This window comes from Pelophylax lessonae (genome assembly GCF_965119305.1).
Source record: "Pelophylax lessonae genome assembly, chromosome: 1".
In the NCBI taxonomy this organism is placed as follows: Eukaryota; Metazoa; Chordata; class Amphibia; order Anura; family Ranidae; genus Pelophylax; species Pelophylax lessonae.
Genome location: NC_138768.1, coordinates 521,051,074 through 521,066,544, shown reverse-complemented (window position 1 = coordinate 521,066,544; position 15,471 = coordinate 521,051,074). Strand labels below are relative to the sequence as shown.

At 44.3% G+C, this 15,471-nt stretch overlaps 1 protein-coding gene across 1 annotated transcript in view; it reads left to right on the top strand.

The window, feature by feature from the left end:
• The window catches only part of LOC309561058 (uncharacterized protein), a 97,588-nt gene that overhangs the window by 13,025 nt on the left and 69,092 nt on the right, over positions 1-15,471 (top strand). The window contains exon 2 of the mRNA XM_082264781.1: positions 10,049-10,139. Coding sequence (XP_082120907.1) covers positions 10,069-10,139 — 71 coding nt within the window. The 5' untranslated portion in view covers positions 10,049-10,068. The remainder of the gene's footprint in view (positions 1-10,048; positions 10,140-15,471) is intronic.

Genomic DNA, 15,471 nt, shown 5'->3' with positions numbered 1-15,471 from the left:
TGGGTGCTGGCATTTTCAGGGGGGGCGGGGGAGGGTTAGCTGGTCCCTGGTTCATGGCTAAATCCAGTGTCTCCCCAACTTTCTCTTTCTCCATCAGCTCTTCCAGTCCTGGAGTACCTCAGGATAGAGACCCTGTCAGACCACGTGGGAGTTCATCCTCCAGATCAAGACGCCATGAATCCCCATCAGGGAGTAGGCACCAGGAGAGATTCTCTAATTCCTCCTCCAGACACCATACACAACATCATGGTCACCGCACACACCAGAGAGCCTGTTGGGGTTGTGGGGCGCATGTCTCGGAGGACAAGTCCCTATGCGAGCCATGTTTTGCTCATGCAGCCGGTGAGAGGGAGCCCGAGGACCACAGATTGGAAACCCTGGTGAAGAGGGTAGTGCAACAGTGCCTGAAGGAGTGGGGCACGGTTCCAGCACATGGTCCCACTACATCTAGTTCTCCGGCTGAAACACCGGAAGATCAGGGCCCCTCTCAACCGAGCATTACTTCAGCAAAATTGAGTTTTCCCTAGTTCCATCCTTGATCAGAGCCAATAAGGAAGCTCTAAAGTAGGAGGATCCTGTGTCTCCCCAGAAAAAACAACAGAAGTTTTTCAAGCACCTAGGTAAGGAGCGTATTAACTTCCCTTCCCTCTCTGAGCTGCAAGAAGTGATCACTGAGGAATGGAGCAAAGGGGATGGCAAGTCTTCCCTATTCTCCAAGCTGGGGAAGCTGTATCCCTTCAAAGCTGAAGATGTAGCTCACCTGGAGTCTGCTCCCCTTGTAGATGCTGCAGTCACAAGATTGGCAAAACACGTTACTCTGCCCCTGGATGATGCGGTTTCCTTTAAGGATCCCTTGGATAGGAAAATAGACCTAGATCTGAAAAGAGTCTATGTTACGGCTGGGGCAGCCTGCAAACCTGTTAAGGCACTAGCAGCTATGTCTAAAGCCATGGAGGTCTGGGTGTCTGATATCGAGACCAAACTTGGGAGCATCTCGGATGAAGCTGTGGAGAACTCTCCCATTCATGAACTCAAGCTGGCATCTGTTTTCCTGGGAGAAGCATCCATTGATTTTCTTCGCCTCTTGTCCAGATCAATGTTGTGTTCGGTTACAGCAAAGAGGGCCTTGTGGCTCTGTCCCTGGTTTGCTGATCCAGCCTCCAAGCAGGCATGGTGTAAATTCCCCTTCGAGGGTAAGTCTCTTTTCGGCAATAAACTAGACCGCACCATTGCGAAGGCCACTGGCGGGAAATCAGGTTTTCTTCCACAGGATAGACGTCTGAGAGGTCGAGAGATGCCCACTCCTACAAACCTGCTAGGGATTTTCGGAGAAATTGGAGAGGGGGCCAATCTTCTTCTCGAAGATCGTCCAAAAATCCAGCTCCTGCTGGGCAAGAAACCACTAAGTCTTTTTGAGATTGGGCCCGTTCAGACATGTCAGGTGGGGCCACGTTTACTCCACTTTCAGCATGTCTGGGCGGCCTCAATCTCGGACTTCTGGACCGTCAGAACGGTCTCTACAGGTCACAAATGGTATTTTCTGGTGGATCCGGTTCCCTGTTTTATTCCAACTCACTTGCCTTGTCAAGAAGAGAGAAGAGAAGTCTTGCTCGCTTATGTAGACGCTTTGGTGGCTCAAGGAGCAGTGGTTCCGGTACCAGACCAAGAAAAGTTTCAAGGTGTGTACTCACCCCTCTTCCTGATTCAAAAGAAGAACGGGGCTTGGAGGCCCGTTATAGACCTCACATATCTGAACAAGTTCATAAAGAACGAAAAATTCAAAATGGAAACTCTCTCCACCATTCAAAAGGCGGTGCTGCCAGGAGACTGGCTCGCCTTAATAGATATTTAAGGATGCGTACTTTCATGTACCTGTGGCAATCGACTTTCACAAATATCTCCGCTTTTGTGTCTTGAACCGGCATCTTCAGTTCATCTGTCTACCTTTTGGCCTCTCAACCTCGCCAAGAGTGTTCTCCAAAGTTCTCCTGGCCATTGTATCTCTCCGAAGGTTAAAGGGTATACGTCTACACCATCACCTAGACGATCTTCTGCTTTTGTCTCAAGACAAAGATCAGTTACTGGCACACAGAGATCAGGTCAATGCGACCCTCAAGGAGTTTGGCTGGCTGTTGAACTTGCAAAAGAGCCAGCTGGAGCCCACTCAATGCCTAGTCTATCTGGGGGCGCAATTCAATACCATCGAGAATTCAATCTCTCTCCCTGTAGAGAAGATACCGGTAGTGCAGGAGAGAATCCTCCCAGCCCTTTCTTCCTCCCGGCTAAGAGCCTTTCAGTGCCTCAAAATCATTGGCACCATGGTATCCACGGCTCCCATGGTCAAATGGGCCCTTTGGGGTATGCGGCCTTTTCAGAAGGGGTTCCTACAGCAGTGGAACCTGGAAGAGCGAGAGCAATCCATCCACATCTCCTCCAGCATGAGGACCAGTCTTCTTTGGTGGCTCCAACGCAAGAATCTGCTCAATTGCCACTCTCTGGTTCCAGTCTCATGGACCATAATCACAACAGACGCCAGCAACTCAGGTTGGGGAGCTTATTGTCTGTCGGAAGTGGCCCAAGGGAGGTGGTCTTCTCAGAGACACACTCCAGTCTTCAACATCCTGGAACTCCGGGCAGCATATCAGGCTCTTCGATCCTTCCAACACCTCGTGGAAGGGAAATCGGTCATGATCAGGATGGACAACACCACGGCAGTGTCTTATGTGAAGAGACAAGGTGGGACGCGGAGCCTTTCCCTGCTTCGGGAATTGGCCCCAATTATGTCTTGGGCTCAGGCTCATCTAGTCAACATCTCAGCAGTTTACATTCCAGGTCCTCAGAACGTCCAGGCAGATTTCCTGCCCAGGGTCCAGTTGAACCACAACGAATGGTCTCTCCATGTGGAGTCGTTCAACTGGATTCTGTCATTGGGAGTGTCTCCCGAAGTCGACCTGTTCGCCTCTCCTTGCAACCACAAGTTGGAGAAGTATGTTACGAGAGGCAAATGCCATCAAGCCTACGGGACAGATGCGCTAACCGACAGGTGGGAGTTCAACAGGGCATATGCCTTTTTTCCAGTACCCATCATTCTCAAATTCCTGCAGAGACTTCAAGCGGAAGATGTCGAGATAGTGATGGTGGCTCCCTTCTGGCCCAACAGGCCATGGTTTCCGCTGCTCCTACAGCTCAGCTATCGGGACCCAGTCCCTCTTCCCCTCAGACCAGACCTTCTCCTACAGGAAACATCAGTGCACCCCTGCCCTGCAATACTCCGGTTGACGGTCTGGTTCTTGAGAGGGAAAGGTTGGAATCGCTCGGCTGTCCGCCAACAGCCATTCCCACCTTAATGAACTCTAGACGACCAAGCACAAATGTGATATACCGCAGAATCTGGTCAAGATTTATAAAGTCTGCATATCCGGAAGGGATGTCCTCCTCAGTCCCTGGGATTCAAGAGGTCTTAAAATTTCTTCAGGCTGGCTTAGACATGCCCCTTTCACTAGGCACTTTAAGAGTCCAAATATCTACATTATCCGCCTTCTCTGGGATCATGTGGGCCCAACACCCACTTATTCAACAGTTCTTTAAAGGAGCAGCCAGGCTCAGACCTCAGAGAAAACCTAGGTTTCCGAAATGGGACCTTCTCAAAAACTGGCATAGAATCTTCTTCTATCAAGGACCTGACCATCCGGACAGTCTTCCTGGTAGCCATCACTTCGCGTAAAAGGGTCTCTGAAATAAGTTCCCTTGGCTATAGAGAACCATTTCTGACTTTCTTCCCAGACCGGGTAGTGCTGATACCCATGCTAAATTCAAATCCGAAAGTTACCTCGGTGTTTCATCAAAACCAAGAGATCGTCCTTCCTACTTTTCGGTCTTCTGAAGAGTCTAGTCCTCATCCATTGGATGTGGGTGAATCCTTAAGAATCTATCTTCAAGCGACTGCATTGTTTAGACAGTCAGACAACCTCTTTATCTTGTTTCTGGGTAAGAACAGAAGCAAACGTGCTTCATCCAGAACCATTGCATCATGGATAGTGGCAGCTATCCAACAGGCCTATAGAGCAGAGGGTTTGGCTCCTCCAGAGGCGGTGACGGCGCACTCTACAAGAAGTATCTCTACGTCCTGGGCGGCCTCGCGACAAGTGGCTCCAGATGTAATTTGCAGAGCGGCTTCCTGGTCTTCGGTCAATACTTTTATGACCCACTATTGTGTGGAGCCTGCTTCATTGTCTTCAGTTAATTTTGGTTTGACTGTTTTGTCTGCGAACAGCATGAATTAAAGTTTCTTTGCTAAAGCATTCCCACCCGTGTGAGGTGAGCTAGTTATTTCCCACACGTAGGCTGCCATGGAGACTGTCAGGAAAACTGAGAATTCCGAACAAAAACTTACCGTAATTTTCCTTTCCTGATGGTCTCCATGGCAGCCGGAGTTCCCACCCTCTCATCTTGGATTCGGCTAAGATATGGAACACTGGCTCCGTTTTTCCCACAAACAGAATTTTCTTTTGGTGGCATTTGATCACCTTTGCGATTTTTTTATTTTTTGCGCTATAAACAAAAAACGAGCGACAATTTTGAAAAAATAACAATATTTTTCACATTTTTTTTTATATGAAATTCTCAAAAAAATGTAAAAATCAAAATTTTTTAACATTTTAGGCCAATTTGTTTTCTGCTACATATTTTTGGTAAAAAAAAAACGCAATAAGCGTATTTTGATTAGTTTGCGCAAAAGTTATTGCGTTTACTAACTAAGGGAAAGATTTATGTCATTTTTATTGTTTTTTATTTTTACTAGTAATGGTGGCGATCTGTGGGTTGTTTTTTTTTTTTTTTTGTGGGACTGCGACATTGCGGCGGACAGATCAGAACACTAACTGACATTTTTGACACTTTTGGGGGTACCACTGACATTACTACAGTAATCGGTGCTAAAAATATGCACTGTTACTGTAAAAATGACACTGGCAGGGAAGGGGTTAACATTACTGGTGATCAAGGGGTTAAATGTATCCCTAGGGGTGTGATTCTAACTGGAGGGGCGTGGCTTGTGGAGTAAACACAGAGACATGCAATCCTATATAGCAGAATCACATAGCCTCACTTCAGGGAGAATGACAGACGGCTATGTTTACATCAGCCGTCTGTCCTTCTCCCTCTGCTGCGGGAGATCGCGAATGGCCAGCGTAATGAGCGGGGACGGCCTGCGCTCGCCCCCTACAGTCTCCTGAGCGAGCGACGTAGGGCTACGTCGCTTTGCCCAGCAGCGGCAGAGTGCCGTAGTAAATGTACAGTGGGCGGGGCGCAAGTGGTAAATTTTAAAAAAATTCAACAGAAAAGGACATCACAAACCCATGATACAGTAAAACAGCAGCATGGTTTATGCATTTCACAAAAACTGGGTTATGATTACGCAATTTTTTTGTGAAACGTTAACCATGCTGCTGTTTTTCTGTATCGTGTGTTTGTGATGTCCTTTTCTGGGGATTTTTTACATTAAAGCTAATTTTTTCTGAAGTTACGAGTGGGGTTAGTTTCCTTCCTCAGCCTCTGCTACACCTGGTCACAGATTGGACCAGCACCCTGTGACTCAGGGGATTTATGTTTCACCTGGAGCGGTGTTGCTCTTCAAAAATAGCCTACACTACAAGGGTTAAAAGCTTGTTTCTGTCTAGGGGACCAGGTAAAGTACTTTTACTTACCTCATCCTCTATCACCTCCATGCTGCTTGACTGGTTCCTGTAGCCCCCCCCCCCCCCAATGCTCCAGTGTTCTAAGGTCCTCTGACATCATCAAGACCAATGCAGGGAATATAGCCTTGCACTGCATGTGAGGACACAGGGGATACTTCACTGCTAGAGCAGAGGATAAGGAAAGTAGAATTGCTTTTACCATCCCCTAGATAGAAGCGAACATTTAACCAGGGTGGATTTGATTTAAATCAAGTCGATTTAAATGAAGACTTAAATTCATGATTTAAATCACTAGTAAAAAGGCTTGATTTAAATCCCCTCAATTTGAACTTATGGTGGATACTTTGCTCCTGCCCTTTCCTTCTGCACCCCTCACCTCATAACCCACCTTAAATGTGCCCTTCCCACCTCTTGTGTCTCCCCCTCTCCTATATTTCTTACCATTTCTTGCTTATGGCTACCTGAGGCAAGATTAGCTTGCTAAGAGCAATCCGCATGCTGTTGAAATGTGGTTTCTTTCTCTTGATGGAGCATCCCCCCCTGTGACACAGTTTGTTCCCATTGGGGTGCCTGGGGCAGGGATGTGTGGGCAAGGTGAGGTAAAGTGGCGCTGCCTAATTATAGGTGATCTCAATAAATATGGTTGGTTTAAAGTGCAGGGGTGCGAATTAATAAAATACCAGTGTAAATGCAATATCAAAATTTATATATAAATTGGTGAGTGTGTCCCTAAAGTGGTTTGGTGCAAAGTGCATAAATATTGTGTGTGCTGATCTCAAAAAAATATATAAATATAAAAATAAAAATATAAAAACACACTTAATATAACATAAGCTAAAATATGAATAAAGTGCATTCACATTTCTATTCCTAATACAAATAAACACAATTTTAAATAGTGCTCATGCAGTGGGTAATCCAAAAACAGATCAACAGTCTATTAAGTTGCTGGGTGAGTCCGTGATTGAAAAAACCAATATGGAATAATTGATAACCGATGGTTATTCAGGTGAAAATAAGGTGCTTGCAGTGCTTTTGGGGGTGATGTGGGTGATGGGAAAAACACACAGGTGCACCCCTCCAATTGCTCCCGCACTCACCGGAGGTATGTACCCCTACAGGGGTAGCAAGCCTTATTGCAGCGTGGTCTTTATGCGACTCCTATGGAAGGGGGGAGGGGATAGCCCCCTTTTTAATACCAGGTGATAGGATCTTCTCTTGGGTGTATACGATGGTGATATATAAGAAAGAAGTGCCAATATAGTGATGTACCGTTATGTAAAATAGCTTTATTTTAAAGTATATAAGTCAGGTACTCACATAAATAGCAATAGTAACGGGCATCCAAGCAGTAGGGGCTGCGAGTCCCTCGTTGGCGGCCGCTTCCGGGACGCTGTGCGGGTCAGCGACCGGGTCTGCGTTGCAGTGGGGCGGAAATGACGTGATCGCGCACGACGCGTTTCGTCAGAGCTGACGTCATCAGGTGCGTGATTAGCGTCCTTTCCGCTGCCTATTTGTATAGGCTGGTTGCCAGGTGACCGGACCGTTTAACCAATTAAAAACAAGGAAACAAGGGAGTAAGCTGTAACCGGGCAGATCTGTTAAGGAGATACAACCCCGGATACAAGTGTAGTGAATGAGTTTAAAATACACGGACCGTCTGCCAATGAAAAAAGAGAAGCGAAACACAAGTAATCAGTAGCTAGGCAGAAACTTACGAGTCCGGGTCAGTGTGTGAGAAAAGTAAAATAAATAAAATGCAGCGTGAGGAAGATGGTATATTCCTTAAATTAACAAGGGGTGTTAGGCCCCATTCACATAGGAGCGGCCGCCACGGACTTCATAACATTGAAGTCTATGGCGGTCGCCTCCTGGTCGCCCCAAAGAAGCTCCGGACCCTTTTTCTAGGTCGGAGCGACTTGTGTCGCTCCTATTAGAACAGGTCCGCAGCTTCCCTATGGCAGGCGACCTGCGGCGACTTGTGAGGCGACCAGGTCGCCTCACAGGTCACCCTAGTGTGAACCGGGTGTTAGACTTGAACTGGCAGTTATTTCTATAACAAATCTAATGTTTGAATCAGAGTGTTATAATCCCGGAGAGAATTGTTGGTACTAGATTTGTTAAATGGTAGAATAATAGAATTTTTTCGGGGACGGTCTTTATTTAGAAAGACCTTTACAAGGAAAACCTCAAACTTATTTTAAAATTGTATTAAAATTATGGCTAATATATAAAGTTAATTATAGTCTCTTGCAGGTATAGATAGCAATTAGTAGTAAAATAAATTATGAAATAAACAATGAATAAACATATTACATGCATTTAAAATTAGACCTACATAAAAAATATAAAATACATAATGTATGAAATATGTATGTGAGTGCGCCTAATTATATAGGCGAGGGAGAAAAAAATATATGTGTAATATAGCTATATCTAGGTAATTTATATCATATTTGAGTTGGGATAAGTTTTATAGTGGGCATATGAGTGCTGTAATTTTTGGTCTGGTCCTGTAATCTGGTGGTCCAGCATCCACAAAAAGTATCCCACTATGCCAAAACTGCTTATAAACCAAATTACAGCTCCAAAGTGACATATATAAATTACAACTCCAAAGTGACATATATAAAAAACATATTAATATCTTGGACACAATGAGTGTACGCACTCAAAATGATGATAAATATGAAATATAAAATAAAAAATAAAAGATCTACATATAAAGTGCTTGTAATATAACCGCTGATAGATACGGTATACTTGAACTGATATCATATTATTGTCTCATACGCGGTCTATATACATAATAAGATTCACTCCAGATATGATTAGTATGTCTTATAAATGTGACGTATGTATATAAAGTGCTTACTATAATGTGACCACTAGTGGGTCTGGTATATCTAGACGATGGCTTAAGCGGAACTAACTACTAAGCGTTACTCTGTGGAATTCCTATGAATATATGGGAATGCCCACCTTCTTACGAGGCATTTGATGGCATACCTATTAACCATACGTGTTACGTTGGAATGTTACATGTTGAACACTGCTTGTTATTTGTTACTATATGAGCACTTATCTATGTAGCATGTTACACCTATTGTCATGGCGGAATTATTTGATTGATTGCTTGATTCTTGTTGTACCTTTTAAAACTAATAAAAACTATTGAAACTAAATCCCCTCAATTTAAATCATAATTTTTGAAGAGTAACTGTCATCTCTGTCCCGCAGCACCTCCTCCTCCTCTGACCCGCTGTTGACTCACTGACAGTCCCATTCACTTTAATGGGATGGATGGTGATGCAGCAGTGACACAACAAGGTGAGGGACGTGGCGGCAGCAGGTGAGTAATATCCGCTAACGGGCGCTGCCATGATGGATCTGAAATGATAGGTGCTCTTTAAATATAGGGACTTATTCTTGCAGGTAGTTAGTGTGAAATTGTGTGAATACATCAATGCAGTGCATGTTATCTCCGCTTGCAGAGTTTGGATTCATTGAATGAGTTTACCAAAAATGTAAATATTGCAGAATATACAGCCTCATGCTACAAAACTAAACTCTATTTTATGCTGAATAAACTAAAATATTAGTGTATCTTAAATAGAAAACTATCTTTGCATAGATTTTTACTCCAAACGCATTTTATTAAAATAAATTTGATTAAAAAAAAAAAAAAAATCAGATTCAAATTTTTAAAAAAAATCAGTTTTTTTTTTTTAAATCATCGATTTTTATCCACCCTGCATTTAACCCGTGTGGATGCAGCCCACTGCAAGGAAAGACATTTCATTTTCCAAGAGTTTGGCTTTAAAGCGGAACTCCAAGTTTCAACATCCTTCTGTCATATATTAAAGGTCTAACTAACCCAGAGATTTTCAAACTACGGCCCTCCAGCTGTTGCAGAACTACAAGTCCCATGAGGCATTGTAAAACTGACATTCATGGACATGGCTAGGCATGATGCAATTTGTAGTTCCTGAAAAAATGGAGGGCCATAGTTTGACGACCCCTGGACCCACCACCACTTTTTACTAAAAAATGTGCTCAATATGTAGCTGCAGGTTTGTTTAAAAACTATTCTTAAAACATGTTTATTTAATTTGCAGGCAGCTCAAGTTCTGCTCCAGATGCGTCTATTTGCACCTATTTTTTGTGTAATAATCTGCCTATTTTCCATAGCATCTGTGGTAAGGTAAAGTCTAAACTCTCCACTGCTAGATAAATGTAAAAAATAGACACATTTAGGAGCTTTTTTTGTTCAATTTTGTAAATGTAGCTCACACTGTACAAAGCAGTGTGCCTGATAAACAACTACATTACTTTTTATTTTTATTTTCTAGGCTATTTAATACAAACAAGTATGCCAATGACATGCGTGGCATATGGCTGCAATAATCACTTTGTCAGAGGATGTGGGAAACAATTTTTCAGGTAAACAGTTTTAATTTCTATCAGTTTGTTATAGCTGGTCAAAATCCGAACAAATAGCATTGTTAACCACTTAAGCCAACGAGGATTTGGCTGCTCAAAGACCAGAGCCTATTTTGCGATTTGGCACTGCGTGACTTTAACAGACAATTGCGCGGTCGTGCGACGCTGTACCCAAAGAAATTGACGTCCTTTTTTTCCCACAAACAGAGCTTTCTTTTGGTGCTATTTGATCACCTGTGCGATTTTTACTTTTTGTGCTATAAACAAAAAAAGAGAAAATTTTGAAAAAATAACAATATTTTTCACATTTTTTTATATGAAATTCCCCAAAAAAAAATGTAAAAATCAATATTTTTTAACATTTTAGGCCAATTTGTTTTCTGCTACATATTTTTGGTAAAAAAACCCGCAATAGGCGTATTTTGATTGGTTTGCGCAAAAGTTATTGCGTTTACTAACTAAGGTTAAGTAAAGATTGTTTGTCATTTTTATTGTTTTTTTTTTTTTTAACGAGTAATGGCGGCGATCCGCGATTTTTTTATTTTTTTATTTTTTTTTGCGGGACTGTGACATTGCGGCGGACAGATCGGACCCTTGACTGACATTTTTGACACTTTTGGGGGTACCAGTGACATTACTACAGTAATCAGTGCTATACATATGCACTGTTACTGTAAAAATTACACTGGCAGAGAAGGGGTTAACTTTATTAGAGATGCAGGGGTTAAATATGTCCCTAGAGGCATGCCTCTAACTGTAAAGGGGTGTGGCTTTTCATGTAACCACAGAGACATACGATCCTACATAGCAGGATCGTATGATCTCTGCTGTTACACCAGGGAGAATGACAGGCGGCTTTGTTTACATTAGCCATTAGCCGCCTGCCTTTTTCCCTCTCCACCGGGAGATCGCGAGTGACTGGCGGACATCGGACCCGCCGGTCACACGCGTGGGGATGCAGGGGAACGAGCGGGGGCGGGAGCGTGCCTCCGGCGGCGCACGCTCGCCCCCTACTTGCTCCTGGGCTAGCGACGTCACTTTGCCCAGGAGGGGCTGACTGCTGCAGTAAATGTACTTGCGGCGGTCGGCAAGTGGTTAATAATGACTCCATAACACTAGGATATATCATTTTGCAATGATTGGCTTACAAATGCATCCTAACTTCACATATTCCTCAGATATGGCCACTAAACCCTAAAGCAGGGATCTCCAAACTATGGCCCTCCAGCTATTGTGGAACTACACGTCCCATGAGGCATTGTAAAACTCTGACATTCACAGATATGACTAGGCATGATGGGAATTGTAGTTCCTGAACAACTGGAGGGCCATAGTTTGGAGAACCCTGCCCTAAAGCCTCATTAACATGGGTGTAGTTAAGCTGAAATGTACTCATTTTTTCTTTCTTTAAAAATAACAAACATGTTATACTTACTTCCTCTGTGTAGTGGTTTTGCACAGAGTGGCCCAGATCTTCCACTTCTTGACTCCCTCGCTGGCGTTCCTGGCCCCTCCCTCCTGCCCAGTGCCCCCACATTAAGCAGCTTGCTATGGGGGCACAGAGCCGAGCTGCAGCTCTGTGTGTCCAACTGCGATTAGGCCCTGCCCCTCTTTCTCCTGATTGGCTAACTGACTTTGATTTGCTCCCGCTGCTGTGTCTCAGCCAATCAGGAGGGAGAGTCCAGGACAGCCGAGGCACTCGTGCACATTGCTGGATCTAGATGGGGCTCAGGTAAGTATTAGGGGGCTGAGGGGCGCTTAGATTCTGGAATCTAAAGGTTTTTTAATCTCAATATAGAATGCATTACGATAAAAAAGCTTTTGCCTTAGAATCACTTTAAAGAGGCGCTCCAGGCTCCTTCAGAGAAAATTAAAAGTTAGCAGCTACGAATACTGTAACTGCTGACTTTTAATATTAGGACACTTACCTGTCCAGGGATCCCGTGGTGTCTTCACCCAAGCCGTTTTTTTCTTTCGGCTCTCGGGTGCTGCCCCTGCCATTGCTGGTCCTTCTGGCAGCACAAGCAAGCTCTCAGTCTTACGAATCTGAGCTGATCTCTCCAAGTAAAACTTAAGTGCACGCATTACATCAAGAGAATGCAATAACTTTTCCTCCTCTGAGTGAGGATCTGGAATAAAAGGAAGGTAGTATAATGTCCTGATTCAAATGAAAGGTGGACATATGAAAGATGTAGAATCTCCCTATCTTAATGAAAAATCACAAGAAAGAGCTGCTAGTTCTGATACCCTTCTAGCCGAAGTTATTGTAATCAAAAAGACCAGTTTCTTGGTCAGAAAAACCAGGGGAACCTGCCCCGTGGGCTCAAAAGGCTGTTTTTGTAAAACTGCCAGCACGAAATTTAAATCCCAAGGACATATTGGTGGCTTCACAGGTGGAAGCAAATGTAACATTCCCCGGACAAAGGTCTGAACCAATGAATGGGAAGTGATCAGTTCTTGGAAGAAAACCGATAAGGCTGAAATTTGCCCTTTAATAGTGCTCAAGGCTAATTTCATATCTACCCCTGCTTGAAGGAAAGCTAGAATTCTCCCGATTTATATATTTGCAGGGATGCCATTTCCTGGCTTCACACCTGGTAATGTAGGATATCCAGACCCTGTAATAAATGTTTCTAGAGACTGGTTTCCTAGCATTTATCAGGGTATAAACTGCAGGGCCAGATAAACCCACTCCTTCCAGTTTAAGGCTTTAATAGCCAAGCCGTCAAATTTAGAGACTGTACAGCAGGGTGGAAAATCGGACCTTGAGAGAGTAGGTCCAGATGCAGTGGAAGGGCCCAAGGCTTTGTCCCTGCCAACCTTTGGATTTGTGCATACCAAACCCTCCTCGGCCATGCTGGGGCTACCAGGAATACTTGTTTCCCCTCTAGCTGGATCCTACGCAGCAGATGTGGTATCAGCTGTACCGGAGGAAAGGCCTAGATCAGGGAATACTCCTTCCAAGGAGTCACTAAAGCATCCACTCTGACTGCGAGCAGATCCCTGGTCCTGGACAGAAATCTCTTCAACTTGTTGTTGAACCTGGATGCCAACAGATCTATGCCTGGGACTCCCCAGTGTAGGCAGATTGATTGAAAAATCTCGGGATGTAAGGACCATTCCCCCGAAAACATCTGTTGAAAGCTCAGAAAATCTGCCTGCCAGTTCTCTATTCCTGAAATAAAAACTGCTGTCAGGCATTGCACAAACGTCTCTGCCCAGGACAGGATGATATCAACCTCTTTCTGGGCTGACTGACTCTTTGTGCCTCCTTGATGGTTGATATAAGCCATGGGCCTTTGCATTGTCGCATTGCACCCTGCCAGGGTGATCCCGAAGTCTGGGCGCCCAGTATTTCAAAGCCCGACTGCCGGGTTTTCCAGAATGTTGATGGGGAGACTTCTCTCTACCCAAGACCATTTCCCCTGGACAGTGGCTTCCTCCAGAACTGCTCCCAAGCCGGAGAGACTGGCATCTGTAGTCACCACTTTCCAGGTTACTGGAAAAAAGGATTTCCCCTTCTCCAGATTTCTGGTCACCAACCACCAATTCAGACTCTTGACTTACATTTGGTACCAGAGACATGGACCAGTCCATAGACTGAAATTCCGGTCTATGTAGGAATGTTGTTGTGTTAAGGGTCTGGCATGGAATTGAGCATAGGGAATTGCCTCAAATGCGGATACCATCTTCCCCAATAACTTCTTGCAAAGACGCACAGAAGGGTTTTTCAGCCTTACTACAGACCGAACCAGATCCTTCAGGTCTGTGACCTTTCTTGTTGGCAAGAAAATCTTTGCCTGTACTGTGTCCACAAGAATATCCAGATATCCCAGACGCTTGACTGGCTGTAATGCTGACTTTGCCAAGTTCAGTATCCAACCCAGACATTTTGGCTTAGAGCCAAAGCCAATCGATCTATAAGTAACAGATCTTATTACAGATATCCCTCGGGATCTTGGAACAGCCAATAGCGGAGCTAGGATCTTTGTGAACACTCTTGGAGCTGTGGCCAACCCGAAGGGCTGGGCCACAAACTGAAAAGTAAGGTTTTCTATTGCAAAGCGTAGAAACCTTTAATGCCTGTAATATAGGCACGTGAAGATATGCATCCTTGATGTCTATGGATGCTAGAAATTCCTCTCCCTGCAGGGAGGCTATGACTGAACGAATTGACTCCATACGGAAAGTAAAAATTTTCAGAAACTGGTTTAGAGCTTTGAGATCCAGAAAAGGTCTCACATCCCCGCTTGGTTTGGGGATTATGAACAGGTTTGAGTAAAATCCCCTGAATCTGATCCAACGACAGAAAGAGAGACCTTCTTTTTAAGGGATCTGTAGGTATACTTGACTTTACAAACCGAAGATGCAGGGACACCCGAAATTCCAGTCTGTACCCCTGCGAGATGGTGGAGATAACCCAGTTGTCTTGGATCATTTCCACCAAAACCTTTGAGAACCGAAGCAGCACCCCCCCCCCACCCAAGTGAGGAAGACTTGGCTGATCTCTGGGCCCAGGGCTTCTTCTGACCCTGCCCTGAAGGCTTGGTTCCAGGCCAAGATGACTGAGGCCATCGCCACCATCTGGAATTAGAAGCACTGGTAGTATGAGTTCTGGGGATCTTAAAAGAAGGACGCTTGCTCTTCCTTTTTACAGGTAGCAACGTACTCTTCCCTCCCTGAGATCTTTTGGATATAGTTATCCAGATTGTCACCAAAAAGGGGTTCTCCCTGAAAAGGGAAGCCAGCCGGCCATTTTTTACATGGCAATTCCGCTGACGGATTCTGTGACATTTGCCTTATAGGGCCCGTAAGAGCATCCACTGCGAAACATAAAGTGCGAGGTAGATCTGACAGATCTTCCACAGACTCTCCTTGAGAAGAAACTGTCTTGGAAACTCGCTTCATACGGTCTTTTAAAGACTGAAAAACTCCTATGGCTACAACTGCTGGTTGTATCGCAGATTCTGCAACAGCAAAGAAGGCTTTCAATAAAGATTCCAACTTTTTATCTCCTGGATTTTTAAAAACCTGGACATTATCCACAGGGCAGGTTAAACTCTTGTTAACCGAAGAAATGGCAGCATCTACAGTGGGTATATTCCATTTCTTAGTAAACTTTTCCTCCATAGGATACAACAGTGAAAACCTTTTAGGAGGAACAAAAATCCTATCCGGATGATCTTAATCATCAATGATGCCTAGAGAGGAAAAAGAGACTTCAGCCATCTCTAAGGGAGGACATTTCTTATCCAGACTGGAGCATTTCAGTAAGAGAGTGAACTAACAATCTCTGGGTTTGAGAGGCTGATAGAGACTCCTCTGACCCTGA